Genomic DNA, 15,533 nt, shown 5'->3' on the forward strand with positions numbered 1-15,533 from the left:
CCGCCGCTTTGGTACCTCTCGTGGGGGAAGTTGGAGCAGGTGGGGAAGAGCTGATGGGAGAGTTTTCCCATTCCAGCCCAAAAACACGGAGAGATCAGGGAGGAGGTGAGGTGTGTCCCCCCCCGCGGCGCCGTCTCCCTCGTTCACGCACACACAGAGATGTGAAGAGTAGGGGGGGTCACGATTTTTGGGGTGGGGGGGGTCACAGTCAGTGCAGAGCGTTCCCCAGTACCTAAAATACGACCTGGCTTTCCCACTGGAACCTGGATGAGCCCGTTTGGAAGCCACTAATTCATCCCCCCAGCCATCCTCGCCGAATTCCAGCCCATGGTGGGGGGGGGGCATCAGCCTGGCTGACCCCCCCCCGGCCCCCAGAGCCACTACTGTCCCTTCTCCTTCACCCCCATGGGGCAAAGAGCAATTTTCTCGACTTGCTCCTCATCCTCAGTCCCCCAAAAAGGCTGAAGATGCTCCCCCAGGTGTCCTGATTTAGTAGCCAGGCCAAGCGGGGCGTTGAGGGTTGGGAGGGGGGGGGTACCCAAAAGGTGGGGGGGGCCCAGAAGGATAGGGAGGTTGTGGGGGGATTGGGAAACTGGGGAGAGGGGGCTGGGTTGGGTAAGGACACTGCGGTCTCCCCACCCCGGGGGGGAAATAGGGAGGGTACCCGGGTCTGGGGGGTGGAGGAGGAGGAGTAGGGCGAGAGCCAGGAAATTGTGGGGGCTGAGGGGGGGCCCTGGATGGAGACCAGGAATAGCCTGGAGCTGCCCCCCCCGGGGGGGGTTTGGGATACCCTGGGGCTGAGTCTGGTGGGTTTCCAGGACCTGGAGGGTATGGATAGGTGGGTTGGGAGGATGCAACGTGCCCCACGGCGACTGGGGGGGCAGAGAAAGAAGCTGGGGGGAGAGTTCCGTGGGCTGTGGGACCCACAGGCATGGTGGGGGTCGGGCTATAGGGCAAGGGGAAAGAAGGAGCCCCCGAAGGGAAGGGTTGAGGTTTGGGGGGGTCGGCGGGCGCAGGTACGTGAGGAGGTGTGGGCTGCTGAGAGTCCCTGCCGGGCTCCTGCGGCGTTTCCAGCTTCCTCAGGATCTCCTGGAGCTTTTCCACTCTCACCCGGCGCAAATGGGACAATTTCCTCATCCCAGAAAAGCCCTCCAGAAACGTCTCCAAGGGAACTTCACCCTCCAGGAACTTCTCGGCCATTTTCTAGAAGAGAAAATAAACTTCATCCCTCTGCTCTTCTTCCTCAACCCCAGCTTAGGATTTCCGTCTCTCCGAGACGCTCGGGGAACTCTTGAACCACAAACCAAACAACAATCCAATTTTTTTGGAGCAACGACAGCAAATTCCAAAGAGATAATCCTTTATCCTCTTCAATAAAGGATACAGATGAGTCTCAGGAGCGTAACTTCAAATTTTTGAGGACTAATCACTCGAATTGTTAATGGATTTAAACTTTAAACTCACCTCGGACTCCTCTTCGATCTTCTGGCTTTCCACCTGCAGGAGATCCAGCAGGGTCTGAGGCTGCATCGCTGCGGAGAATTTCTCTGGGGAAACAAAGAGAGCAGGGGAGAGAAAGGTTAAAACATAAAAAAGGGCTAAAAAATATTAACACAGAGCCCCGTTGCACTCTCCTGGAGAGACAGAGAACTCATCCCGCCTCGGAAACTCGTGATGCAAAGAGAAAACGTGAAGAAGAAAGAATTTATCCACTGCTGTGCAAGAAGGGTTGTTTTCCAAGGACACCATCCTTGATCTCCTGGCTAAACTTCACCAGAAAACAGGAAAATATGGATTTTACAGGAAACAGAACCCTTTTTTGCCATCATTATAGTGAGTTTCTCTCTGCTCAGAACAGCCAGAAGCGAAAGGGAAGGATGTTACACTGCCTCCAGCCCACGTGACGGCGTCGGAAAAAGGTGCAAGGTTTGCAGAAAGCTCACCCAGTTTGGCTTTTTGCTCTTTGCAGCGCTCAGCCAGCTTCTGCAGCTCCTCGTATTTGCTGGAGAGGTCGGCGCGGCCCGTCTCCAGCGGCCCCTGGAACTTCAGGTTCTGCTCGGCCAAGCTGCGGTTGGAGGCCAGGGCCATCTCCCGCTCCAGCTGCAGCTCCTGGACCTGGGGAAGGAGACAGGATGGTCAGAGAATCATGGAATTGTCTCCAGGTTGGAAGGGAGAGAGTTGGGGGGGTTCAGCCTGGAGAAGAGAAGGCTCCAGGGAGACCTTCCAGCCCCTTCCAGTCCCTCAAGGGGCTCCAGGAGAGATGGGGAGGGACTCTGGATGAGGGAGGGGAGCCCTAGGAGGAAGGGGAAGGGTTGGACACTGAAAGAGGGGAGATGGAGATGAGATGTGGGGAGGAAACTCTTCCCCCTGAGGGTGCTGGGAGGGCTGGAGCCCCTCTGCTGGGAGGGGGGGCTGAGAGTTTTGGGGGGGGTTCAGCCTGGAGAAAAGAAGGCTCCAGGGAGACCTTCCAGCCCCTTCCAGTCCCTCAAGGGGCTCCAGGAAAGCTGAGGAGGGACTCTGGATCAGGGAGGGGAGCCCTAGGACAACGGGGGATGATTTTAAACTGAAAGAGGGGAGATGGAGCTGAGATGTGGGGAAGAACTTGTTTGGTGTGAGGGTGGTGAGAGCCTGGCCCAGGTCGCCCAGAGAAGCTGTGGCTGCCCCATCCCTGGAGGGGTTCAAGGGCAGGTTGGAGGGGGCTTGGAGCAACCTGGTCTGGTGGGAGGTGTCCCCCCATCATGGAACTGGGTCATCTTGAAGGTCCCTTCCAATCCCAAACCCTTCTGTTTCTATGATCCCATGTTGGTCCTACAGATGGAGATGGAGATGAGATCTGGGGAGGAAATTCTTCCCCCTGAGGGTCATTAGAGCCTGGCCCAGGTTGCCCCGAGAAGCTGTGGCTGCCCCATCCCTGGAGGGGTTCAAGGGCAGGTTGGAGGGGGCTTGGAGCAACCTGGGCTGGTGGGAGGTGTCCCTGTCCATCACGGAACTGGATGATCTTTAAGGTTCCAAACCATTCTATGATTCTATGACCTTTCAGATCATCGAGTCCAACCAACAACCCAAAACTGGCAAAGCCACCACTAACCCATGTCCCTCAGCACCACGTCTGCCCAGCTTTTAAGTATCTCCAGGGATGGAGACTTCACCACTTCCTTGGGCAGCCTCTTCCAAAGCTTAATAACCCTTTCAGTGTAGAAATTTTTCCTAATTATAGAATTGTCTGGTTTGGAAGGGACCTTTAAGATCATCTGGTGCAACCATCAACCTAACTCTGATAAAAACCATCACTAAACCATGTCTCTAAGCACTATGTCTGCCCGGCTTTTGAATCCCTCCAGGGATGGGGCCTCAACCCCTTCCCTGGGCAGCCCACTCCAAGGGTTAATAACCCTTTCCATGTAAAAATTTTTCCTAATATCCAATTTGAACCTTCCCTGGTGCAACTTGAGGCTGTTTCCTCATCCTATAGCTTGATACTTGGGATAAAAGACTGACCCCCCCTGGCTACACCCTCCCTTCAGGGAGTTGGAGAGAGCGAGAAGGTCTCCCCTCAGCCTCCTTTTCTCCAGGCTGAGGCCTCCCAGCTCCCTCAGCCGCTCCTCGTTAAGACTAACGAAGCCCAGCCTGGGCCACACCATCCCCACGTACCTCCTGTGATTCCAGCGCGAGGCGTTCGATCTCCTCTGCATTTTCCTGCAGCTCCCGAAGTTCCTCCACCGTCCGGTCCCTCAAGCTGTCCATCCTCCCAGAGAGAGCTCCTGAAGTCAAGGAAAGACGAGTGTTTTTTCTAAAGCCAACTGCAAATAGGTACTAATCCTATTAGGGATTTAAAACCAGCTTTGCTAAACTGCTCCAAAGAGCTGCACCAGAGAGATTCCCCCCGCGATAGAAAGAATCAGCGAGGCCAAAGGCAGAGTGAGAAGGAAAATAGAACATTTCTACTCCTTCCTGTTTGGGAAACTGACTTTTTTTTTCCATTTCAAGGCATATTTGGAAGGATTACTTGGTGCATGAGGAAGAGCGTGAGCAGCAGGTGGAGGGAGGTCATCCTGCCCCTCTGCTCTGCCCTGGGGAGGCCCCAGCTGGAGCACTGGGACCAGTTCTGGGCTCCCCAGTTCCAGAAGGACAGGGAACTGCTGGAGAGGGGACAGCAGAGGCTACAGAGATGATGAGGGGCCTGGAGCATCTCTCTGCTGAGGAAAGGCTGAGGGACTTGGGGCTTTTTAGTCTGGAGAAGAGAAGGCTGAGGGGGGATCTGATCAACACCTATAAATACTGAAAGGGTGGGTGTCAGGAGGATGGGGCCAGGCTTTTTCCAGTGGTGCCCAGGGACAGGACAAGAGGGAACAGGCACAAACTGGACCATAGGAAGTTCCACCTAAACATGAGGAGGAACTTCTTGACTTTGAGGGTGGCAGAGCCCTGGCAGAGGCTGCCCAGAGAGGTGGTGGAGTCTCCTTCTCTGGAGACATTCAAACCCCACCTGGACACGTTCCTGTGGGACCTGCTCTGGGTGGCCCTGCTGTGGCAGGGGGTTGGAGGAGCTGATCTCCAGAGGTTCCTTCCAACCCCTTATCATTCTGGGATTATTTGTGTGTACCAGTTTGGTTGGGGAAACACCTACTCACAGCCACTTGATAGCAGGGTGTTGTCACCCTGACTCTCCCTGCACTGTCCCATTCCAGATTCCCACTCTCCTGAGCAAACCTCCTGGTTCTGCTCACATCTGACTGTCACCAGGGCCACCAGTGGGGCCACCATCGCCACCCATGCCCTCCTGTACCTCCCCACCCCTCCAGTTCCTCAGCTCCTCTCTCATTTGATGCATTTTCTAAGCATTTTCTCTACCAGCCACATGGTGCCATCCCTTCCCTCACTATGTTTTCCCTTAGGAAACATGAAGCGATGGAATTATTCGCATGTCCTGAAGTGGTGGAGTCCCCATCCCTTGAAATATTTAAAAGATGGGTGGACATGGTGCTGAGGGAGACAATTTAGTGGTGGTTTTGACAGTTTTGGGTTGTTGGTTGGACTCAATGACCCAAAAGGTCATCACTGCACTTTAAAAATCAGTCAAATAAGTTTAAAATTGAGGAAATAATGGATTCTCTGCACTACATCCACGACTTATTCCAAATAATCTGGGTTGTCTGACAATATTTAGTTATTATCAGCTGTTCTTGTCACAGGTGGGACGCAGGAAAGTGGGAATACACCAAAAAACCAGCAAGAAACATGAGAGCAGCGTGTTCCTGCACTGGGGAAGGGCCGTACCAAAGAGGTGATGGGGATTTCAGCGGCGTCCTAAATTGCTCCTGGCTCTTCTACCTTCCACCCGGGTGTGACATCCCCACGCTATCACTCTGAGAACGTTTGCATCAGCCTCTGCAAGTAACACAGAAGGACCTGGTGAGGCTGAGGGTTACCAAACCCTCTTCACCCAGCATCCAGCCCAACCCCTCCCAGTAACAACCACCTAAAAACTGGGAAATCAGCCCCTTTACTACGTCTATACGTAGGGAACTTCATCACTCTGAGAGCAGAAATAAAGTTATGGGGTGGTTTTTTTGGTCATTAACGAGGCTCACAGAGTTTAAGTCGGAAAAATTAGGGATAGGGGCAAATGGGAAGCTCAACCTCCTGGCACAGAGGTGAGGGATGGTCTGTGGGAAGGGTCCCAACAGCCCACGGGAGGGGGGACACAAAGAGCTGGGCACTGTCCTGCCACCAGCACAGGGCTGGGGCTCTCGCCTCACGGATCTCACCAGTTTTTAGCGGCGTCCCGGTAAGAGGCAGCCAGGGAGGTGACCCCCGGCCTCCCCGAGGGGCAACGTGAGGGTCCCCCGCAGCACTGTCGCACCCCCGTCATCCCCTCCGTGCTCTGTGACCGGTTAGAGAAACCCTCCCCGCAGCCCCGGGGGTGTCAAAGCCTCCGCCTCCCGCCACCCTGGGGGAGCGGAGCCGCCCGGGGCCACTCTCCTACCGGGACAGGGCCGGGGGCTGCTCCACCAACACCGGGGCCGTCCTGGGAGACGGGGGGGAACGACAACCGGGGGAGGGAACAGTAAAGGGGAGGGGAACGGCAACCGGGAGGGAGCAAGCGGAACTGGGCCTCCCCCGCGGCTCCCGGTACCAGGCCCGGCCGACCCCCCCCCACCTTCCTCCCGGAGGTCCCGGCAAGTAACGGCTGCAATCGCCCACCGGAGCGGCCATGAACACAGGGGGAAACGCCCGAACGAGCCGGGCCCACCTTCCCTTTGCAAGACACCGGGTAAAGCCCCGTTACCGGCTCCGCCGCGCCCGCCCGGGACTCACCGTCGCGCAACCGGGGCCCTCCCTTCGCCGCGTACTTCCGGCTTCCGGCGCGGGAGAGGAAGTGGGATGTACCACCCCGAGGGCAGGGCGGGGGGGGAGGGAGCGGCTCCCCTCCCCGGCGGGGGGGAGGAGGCGGGTGGTACAGCCCGCCGCCGCCATCTTGTGGGGGTGAGGCGGGCGCTGCGGCCTGGGGCTCAGGGCTGCGGTGCCCGTGGAGATCCGCGGTATTTCATAAATATTATAAATATCGTGCCCTTTTTAAAAAATAAATAAAGTGTCTTTATCAGCCAGTGTGGTTTCCTCGAGCTGTGGCCCGCTCGAGCCTTTACATCCTACCGGTTTGTGTCATGCAGGGCCTGCCCTGACGATGTGGTACCATCCCCAGCACCTTCCCCCTGCTGCCTACCTTTTTTAATTTAATTTAGTTTAATTTTGTGCTTTCCTGGTATTTTACGTCAGCCTGCTAAGTTATTTGGTGTTATCAATACGTCTCGACTCCTTAATGCAAATAGCTGGGTACGGCCTGAGCTTGAGCACTGCAAGTAGCAGGTTTGCCAGCTTCTCTGGATAGAATATCTTTTATAATGTTATTAGGCCTTATGTTGGAAGGCCTTACGTTTATCCTCACAAAAAATGAGGCTTCCATCCTTAAATTTATCAAGCATGCTAATGAAAAGAACTCCTAATCAAGGGAGGTGTGTATTGTATGGCTCTCAAGGAAGCCCATTGAGCATAAAAACCCTGAGGACGGTACTGATCTATGTGTTTTGAGAAGATTAGCCAATTTGGCTAAAGGAAAGTGAAAATTCTCAGTGTCCTAAGCTCAACTACTTTAATTATAATACTAAAAAACGCCCACAGGCCAAGAAGACCCTTGCCCAGGTGAAGACCCTTCCCTTGGGCGTGTGTGGTAGCTATAACTTGAGGGTGTAATGGTATGTAAATTACTAACCCATCAAATATAGGTAGGAGGTACTAATACTAACATATAATATATAATATAAATTCTATACATCGATGCGAAATCTCCCCGTGAGCTGCTGCTTGGACACTTTTGCCTTCGCCGGCCTGTTCCTGAAAGCGGTGGGGCCGTAGAGCCCCAGACAAAAGATGGGGCGAGATGAATCCTTGCGACAGAGAATTAAAGAGGAGGGTGTTACAGCAAAGCTCACCCTCACGCCGTGGAGCAGGCAGCTGGTTGAAATTCAGGCATAGCAGGTTTGGGTTGGCTTCGCGGAGAGATTTGAGGCGGTTTCTGCCTCCTCACGACCTCGCCGGGGCCTCCCACGCCGGCAGCCTCCTCCCGCTGTCTCAGTTTCGTGGAGGTCTAAGAGTGAGGAGGGACGTTGTTCTCCACAGACCATTGATGCTGGGAGGGCTGGAGCCCCTCTGCTGGGAGGACAGGCTGAGAGAGTTGGGGGGTTCAGCCTGGAGAAGAGAAGGCTCCGGGGAGACCTTCCAGCCTCTCAAGGGGCTCCAGGAAAGCTGGGGAGGGACTCTGGATCAGGGAGGGGAGCCCTAGGAGGAGGGGGAAGGGTTTGACACTGAAAGAGGGGAGATGGAGCTGAGATGTGGGGAAGAACTTCTTGGCTGTGAGGGTGGTGAGAGCCTGGCCCAGGTTGCCCAGAGAAGCTGTGGCTGCCCCATCCCTGGAAGGGTTCAAGGCCAGGTTGGAGGGGGCTTGGAGCAACCTGGTCTGGTGGGAGGTGTCCCCCCATTGTGGAACTGGGTCATCTTTAAGGTCCCTTCCAACCCCAAACCCTTCTGTTTCTATGATCCCATGCTGGTCCTACAGGCACTCCAAATGCCTGTTGTTTGGTGTGACTTGGAATTCTCTTGGCCGTCATCTGGGTACGTCCAGCCCTGCGAGAAATGAAAATGAAATTAAAACTTCAGAGATGGGTAAAGGGATGGAGGGAACGTGAGGTGAGTGGCAGCAAAGCTGCAGCAGAGGTGGAGACGGGGGTAAGGGCTGGTGGAAGGGCAAGAGAAGAGAGGATGGAGAAGCAGAGGAGGTGAGATAATGGATATGGAGCACTGAGACAGAACATACAAACCTCAGCAACGTGCCAAAAATTCACATTATAGCCTTTTTTTTTGGTGGCGTAGCTGGAACCAGGAGAGAAAAGCAAATCCCTGCTGAAGACCTGCATCAGGTCTTCCTTGTGTGGAGAGAGAGGAGGAGGAGGAGAGAAAGGAAGCAGGAGACAGAGGAACCTCTGACATCCCATGATCCTCAACGCCAAGCCAGCCTTCACTTTTCCACCCCTAATTCCATATCCAGCAGACATGAGTGGGGATAAAGATGGGGAAGATGGACTTCACAGGACTAGTTTGAGGCACCGTTTTCGTGGACGCGGAAGGGCTGGAGCCCTTACAATCGTTAAATTTAGTTCACAATTTATATTAAAACATAAGGACTGAGCGGAGGATGAACTAAGTTGGGTTCAAAGTTGTTGTTTGCAATGAAGCAAGGAAAAAGTATCCAGTTTAAATAGTAAAGTGTTACCCAGCGATCAAAAATCGTGACAAATCACTATTTTTCTGGTTAATGCTGAAGGATGTGCCCAAATTATTTACTTAATTTGTGTAAGGGGTGGTTTCAGCTGGTCCTCATGATACATCACAGTTGCTTTAGCAGGTGAAAGACTCAGAGGCCGATACCCAGCACACGCGGTGAGCCAAAAATGACTGAAAACAGTTAAAAATTCAAAATTTCACCAAGTAGCACAGGGCAGCTGAGGTCAGTTTGAGGTCTCGCTCCCCCGAGGAAGTGAAACCGTGATTTCAGAAGTGTTTTGGAGTGAAATGGAAACTTTGCAGGACCTCGTTAGCGCAGCTGATGTTGTTTGGAGCTCCCGAGTGGAGGGGGGGGCAGGGTGAGAGCAGGGGGGGCAAATTAACACGCAATTAGCCAAAGGTTAAAAAACAACCCCACACCACCCCTCGCGTGCGAAGGGCTTGATCTCATCCTTTGTGGGATTTCACCTTTTCCTGATGATTGGGGCCAAGCTCAGTTGTGGTTTTGATTGAATGTTCCTTCTGAGCCCAGGAGTCGAGTGAAATTTGGAGCCCTTCCCAATTAAAGGTGGGGGGAAAAAAAAAAAAACAAACAAATAAAATCGATAGCGTTGTTCTTTCTTCTTTTAACCTGTTTGTTTTCAAGAGGATGTTGCCTGTGTTCCTCACCAGGGAGGGGATTCACACGATGGAAGAGCCCTTTTTGGGATTCCACCCTTCTTTTTCACGAGGAGTTGATCAGAAAGCCCCGATTCTCTCTTCTCAGCACCACGTCCCGGCCGTCTGTCTGTCTGTCTGCTTGCGAAAGCCGCGGTCTAACCAGTTCCTTCACCCTTGGAGGACTAGGAAGCTTCGTGGTCCCCGTGGTCCAGCCGCTATCTCGGCAATCTGGTCAGAGAATCTTAACGTTTCACCCATTTAACAAACCACAGACCGAGGTCACCCAAGGTGTTTGTCACCCTCCGGCGTCACCCGCAGCAGGCAGAGCGGTGGCCTGGCCGCCCACAGGGTCCCACCCCACTGAAGTCCACCCACCACCAGCTCGGCAAGAACCCCTGGGGGCTTCCTGGGTGAATGAATCGACTATTTTTTACCTTAATCAGAGGAATTTGACACCTGAGGAGCCTCAAACCAGCCCTTGTGCCTTTCATCTGGCAGCTCCGATAAAGCACTTCTGTGATGTGTGATAACACCCTGAGGGGAAGAACAGGAAAAACCAGGAACAAGGGACTGGAAAACAAGTTCATTTCCTTCATTTGCACTTAACCAAGATAAACTATATCTCGAAAAGGTGATTTTTTTTCCATTTTCCAGGCAGAGTTTTTCATGCCTGAGCGGGGAAGTTGGATAAAGCCGTCCCTGAGCTTAGTCAGCAAAGTCTGGAAATCCACGGCAGCGGCATTCCCTAATCTTGTGCGTCTCCCACGAGAGACTTTCAGGCACCTGGCCGTGGGGATTGATGGCATAATTCACAACGGACCTTGCATTCCTGACAGGAATTTGCCGCTCGAGGGCCCATCTTGGAGCCAAAGCAGCTTTTGGAGGTGCCCGGCTCCTCTTGTTGGTGCCATAAATTGCTGGTGGAACCTTAGGAATTACATCCACCGCGTCTTGTGTAACCTTTTTAAGGACAATCTCTTCACCCACCAATTGCTGCCGATCGCTGGAAGCGTGAAACAGTCCTGTCACCACTCCTGTGCCACCACATCCCCTCTCAGCGGGGGGATGTTGTAGTCACCACCCAACTTTTCCACCTTTGAGGTCAACCACCACCACTCCAGCAACCAGCTGGTGTCCCCCCAGCCCATCTGTGGTCACCGGGGGGGTTTATTTTAGTCCTTTTTATGAGGGATTTAATTCTGTGGAGCCCAAGCTCCTTGTGAGCTCCTCCACACGCAGGGAATCAAACCCAGCCTCTCTCAGACATCAAAAACCTTACATTTTTCTGGACACAAACCTAAATCTCGGAGGATTTTATCCAACAGGAATCTGAACCCGGCCACAGCTGCATCGGGAACAAGGAAAACAGAAGGAAAAGCCTCTGGATCCATCCCTCCAGCTGGGCTTTGAGGATCTCCTCATGGTTTGGTGCCCTCTGCCGCCAAGCTGAGCTACAACAGAACGGCCACCCAAAATTTGGCCACCCAAACTGGGCGCCCAGTGGCCCCCCCAGCCCTGCCTGCCCCCTGTCCTCCCCTCTTCCACAGCGGGGACAAGGCAGAGTTGTGTTTTGAGCCATTCGCAGCTTGGTTTTGGGGTTTCCTCAGGGTTTCCTTGCTCCCTTTGGGGGCCAAAGGGTAGATTTTTTCCAGAATCCAGCATGTCTCGTTCCTTCCGTTTCTCTCCCAAGGTTGGAAATGTCCCGTTGGCCCGATCCTGGCTCCTTTTTGTGCTGCACCCCCCCCCTTCCATGGCACCACAAGCCTGTCCCTGGAGCCATCCCCATCTTTGACAACACCATGAACCCACCAGGCACTTTGTGCTGCTGATTTCCCCCTTGAAGAACCCACACCAATTTATTTAGACAAAGTTTGGACAATTATTCTCTCACCTGATGAGTTCTCCCCACCTGGGATGGGGAATCAGGAAAAAACAGAAGAACCTTAGGGTTGAAATGTAAACAGATTTAGTAGAATGAGACTAAATAATTAACATAAATAGCACTAAAGAGCCAATATTGATCCTGATATTGATATAAAATACACCAGGACTATTCCCAGCTCGTTCCATCCCAGGAATCTGGTCCCTCCCAGCAGGGACAGCCCATGTGGGACCCTGTGAGTGCTGTGGCTTTGGGAGGAAGGGAAGAGCTCAGGGCTCCAGCACTGGAGCAAAGACTTCTCAGGATCCCAGCCATCAACGGGAAGAGAGAAGACTCCTCAGCAAACTTCCTAATTTACATTTAATTTATCATTCATGGTATGAAATAACCCCGTTGGCAGCTTGGCTCAAGTGCCCGGGTCTCGTTCCTCCTCGTCCCCACACCTCGAAATCACCAAGACTTTGAAACCCCCTCCCCAGAGCTGGCTGCAAAGGAAATATTTTCACCCATTCAGACACTGGAATCGTCTAAAAATGCAGTTTTCCCAGGCATTAGAAGAGACTTGACTGAAAATTAAAGTTACTGAAGGAGAAATGAATCCTGTGTCGCTCAAACAAGGATGACGGGTCACACCACGTCTACCTCCAGACTCCAAGGGGCTGAGCTTCCCCAGAGGGCTCTGAAAACCCTCGTTAATTAAGAATAAAGGGTGCCTGGGGTGGAAAGGGCTTGGGAAAAAGGGTGCAGCCACGGAGTCACCCTGTCACCGGGATGGGGAAGCTCAGTGCAGCAGGAGAGGGCTGAAATCCAGCCAGCCACCTTGGAAGGGAGAGGACCCTCATCTCCAGAGCCACCAGCATGAGCCACCACCACTTCCAGCCCAAAAAAAGACCAAGCTCATGTGTTTTTCCAGCAAAATCCCTCCCCTGGATTCCATCCTTCCACAGATGGAAGGGAACGGCGATGCCAAGTCCCTGTTGAGAGCCGTAGCCCTACGGGAAAGTCATTTCACACCCCAAAAGTGATTATTTTCCATCCTCTGCCCTTTCTTTTGTTCTTTGATTTGGTCTGAGGTTTTTCTGGGGCCGAATTCCACAACTTCTTCACGCTGTGGGGAATGACGCATCCGAAAAATCGGTGCCTGTCTGAACACACAGAGTTTTTCAGTGGCTCTTAGCGATGGGGTCTATTGACAGAAGAATGTGCTCAGCCCAGAACTGCTCATAGTTTGACAAATTACTTCTTTCCATTGAAAAAAAAATAGTGAAATCCCGATCCTTAGTCGTTACAGCTTTGCACGTGGAGCCCTCTTTCAGCAGAAATTGCGTGCAGGAAGGGGGCTGCAGCAGAAGAGTGAAAAATTGCTTTGTGTCTTCATGAGGTGAACACAGTTCCCAAATTTGGGATGAAGTTTGGGTGTTCAGAAGAGCCCAAACCTGAAATGTTACTGCTCTTCAGCTCTCCCTTTCTCAGGTGTCTTCTGCTCGTTACCAAAATCAATGCGGGATGAGCATCAATTTTGGAGGCCACCTTGGAGGCCCCTCAGTTCTTCATCACCCCACCCTGAGCAGAGGTGTTCTGGTCCACCGGTGTCCCAGGAAATGCCTTTCCCACAATTTGGGGAAAGAAAGTCCACTGGGACCTCCATCCCTACCCCAGGAGAGGGAACAATCTGCTCAAGGAGTGTTCCAGCAAACGCCATTCCCATAAATTGAGGAGAGAAAGTCCACCCTGGCATCACCAGGACCTTCATTCCTGTCCCAGGTGAGGGAACAGTCTGCTCAAGGAGCATCCCAGATCACAACTTTCCCACAAATAGAGGAATGAAAGTCCACCCTAGTACCACCAGAGCCTCCATCTCTGCACCAGGAGAGGGGACACCTACCACCCTGCTCCCCCACCACATTGCTCCTCACCCACACCCACCAGTTACCTTCTCCTGGACCAAGGACTACTTCCACCTCTCAGCAGGACCTTCCTCTCCACGCAGAAGCCACACCGACATGTACCCACAGCTAGTGACCCTATGGAGCTCTGGCCACCACCTCCTGCAGCCCACACCAGCTCCTGTGGACCTCCTACGACGTTATCTTGCCCCAGCATGGAATGGGTGCTCATCCCAGTAGATCCCAAGCAGTCTCCTGGAGGAATCCCTGAGCTTCAGCCCTTAGAGGTTGAACAGGTGGGAGCTTTGATATCTCTCCAGACCACCCCACCATGAACACGGCCATCAACAGGCTGGTCTTCCACCAGCCCCGAGGTGCAGGGAAGCTCACAAAGGGCTCCCAGCACAAGACAAACAAGAACCAGACAAACCAGCAACCTCCAGTTTGGAATGACCCTTAAATACCAACAGGATTTGCAGCAGCTGACCCTCATTTCTGCAGCTGTCCAGGAGAAAATCACCCAGAGCCCCCCTTGCCAGGTGTCCCCCCAGGAGCAGTGAACCCCCCCACCCCAAGGAAGAAGCTTTGCCCTCCCTGGGTCTCACTCCTTCTCCCTCATCCTTCCTTTTTTTTTTTGCTGAGGTTTTTCCTCCTTTTCCCCCCAACATCACCCATCAGACCCTTTCATCCCCCCAGTGCAATTCAGCATCTCTCCTCAATTCTTTTATTTATTATTCTGGGGTGAAACTGGGAGAGAGGGAGGAAAACCAGTCGGGTGGGCTGGTCCCCAGTTTGTTGGCGCTGAGTCTGGTTTTGTTTTCCCTCCCGGTGTGGGACAAGGTGACCGTGGCAGTAGCCACATCTCAGCCACGTGGTGCCGTGACGGTGGCTGTGACGCCTGGTCCCAGCGCCGGGCGCCTCCGACACAACCCAACGTGGGCGACCTTGGCCTCCTTCAACCATCCTGAGCTGCTCTTTCCTCCCAACTGGTCCCATTTCCGCGGGCAGCCCTGGGGCAGGTGAAGGTGGATGAAGTCCACCATCAGAAGGAATCTGAAGTCTCCTGAGTCTGAAGGAGTCGGAAGTCCACCATCAGAAGGACATGGAGCTGTAGGAGCAGGGCATGAGGGGGCCACCAAGATGCTCCAGAAGAAGGCTGAGAGAGTTGATGGGGTTCAGCCTGGAGAAGAGAAGGCTCCGGGGAGACCTTCCAGCCCCTTCCAGTCCCTCCAGGGCCTCCAGAAGAGATGGGGAAGGACTCTGGATCAGGGAGGGGAGCCCTAGGAGGAGGGGGAAGGGTTTGACACTGAAAGAGGGGAGATGGAGCTGAGCTGTGGGGAAGAACTTCTTTGGTGTGAGGGTGGTGAGAGCCTGGCCCAGGTTGCCCCGAGAAGCTGTGGCTGCCCCATCCCTGGAGGGGTTCAAGGTTGGGTTGGAGGGGGCTTGGAGCAACCTGTTGTGGTGGGAGGTGTCCCCCCATCATGGAACTTGGTGATCTTGAAGGTCCCTTCCCAGCAAAACCAGTCTATGATTCTAAGCTGACCCCAGAGGCAGGGGGGGCAGATGGGGGGCTCAGCTCAGCCGCGGTGGAGGACATGGGGCTTCCACCCTCCCCACCCAGAGCCCTGGGACGGGCAGACGGAGACGGGCTGTGTTGAACTAAGAGGAACCACCATCTCTAATGGGTAAAACTGGTGAAGAACCTTGTCCTCCTATTGGCTGTGGGTGCAAGATAAAGCAACATCACCCAAGGCAGCCCCGGGGGGCTCAGGGCAGTGGCCAGGGGCCACCAACTTTGTCCCCAACTCCCCCAAGGGACATGTAACCTTGGGTGGGAGCTGTGGGAAGGACATGAGGCTTCAACCCCCAGGATCAGACCAGCCAGCAAAGTGGGGACCAGGAGACCCCAAAGTGCTGGTGGGGGACACCAGGGGACCTTAAAGGGCTAGGGGAGGACACCAGGGAACCCCAAAGGACCGGTAGTCGTGTGCTAGCCCCACATCTTCACCCTGACAGCTCTTCACAGTGGGGCAGGGCTGGTCTGGAGCAGCCTCAGGACCCTTCGTACCCCAGTTACCCCCGTCCCCTCCTGACCCCCCAGCGAGGTAAAGGCAACTGGGAAATAAGTTGGGTGTTTATCTAACGGCACGTGATTCACATCGTGGTTCCTCGTTTCCACCACCGCGTTTCCACCTTGCGTAATTCCCCTGGTGGTCAAAGAAGGGGGTGGAACATGCCCAGAAATGACCACAGCCAGCCCCGTGACC

The 15,533-nt window shown here is 53.9% G+C and overlaps 1 protein-coding gene across 1 annotated transcript; it reads right to left on the reverse strand.

The window, feature by feature from the left end:
- Positions 1–6: 6 nt before the first annotated feature.
- Positions 7–6,367, reverse strand: VPS37C (vacuolar protein sorting 37 homolog C (S. cerevisiae)). Its single transcript, XM_014948814.1, is given in 8 exon segments — positions 7–458; positions 461–755; positions 1,127–1,203; positions 1,465–1,547; positions 1,944–2,115; positions 3,652–3,761; positions 5,278–5,388; positions 6,319–6,367. Coding segments are annotated over 6 exon segments (798 nt in total). The 5' UTR covers positions 3,745–3,761; positions 5,278–5,388; positions 6,319–6,367; the 3' UTR covers positions 7–380.
- Between the last annotated feature and the right edge of the window lie 9,166 nt (positions 6,368–15,533).

Source organism: Calidris pugnax, unplaced genomic scaffold (assembly GCF_001431845.1).
Source record: "Calidris pugnax isolate Ruff unplaced genomic scaffold, ASM143184v1 scaffold107, whole genome shotgun sequence".
Lineage (NCBI taxonomy): Eukaryota > Metazoa > Chordata > Aves > Charadriiformes > Scolopacidae > Calidris > Calidris pugnax.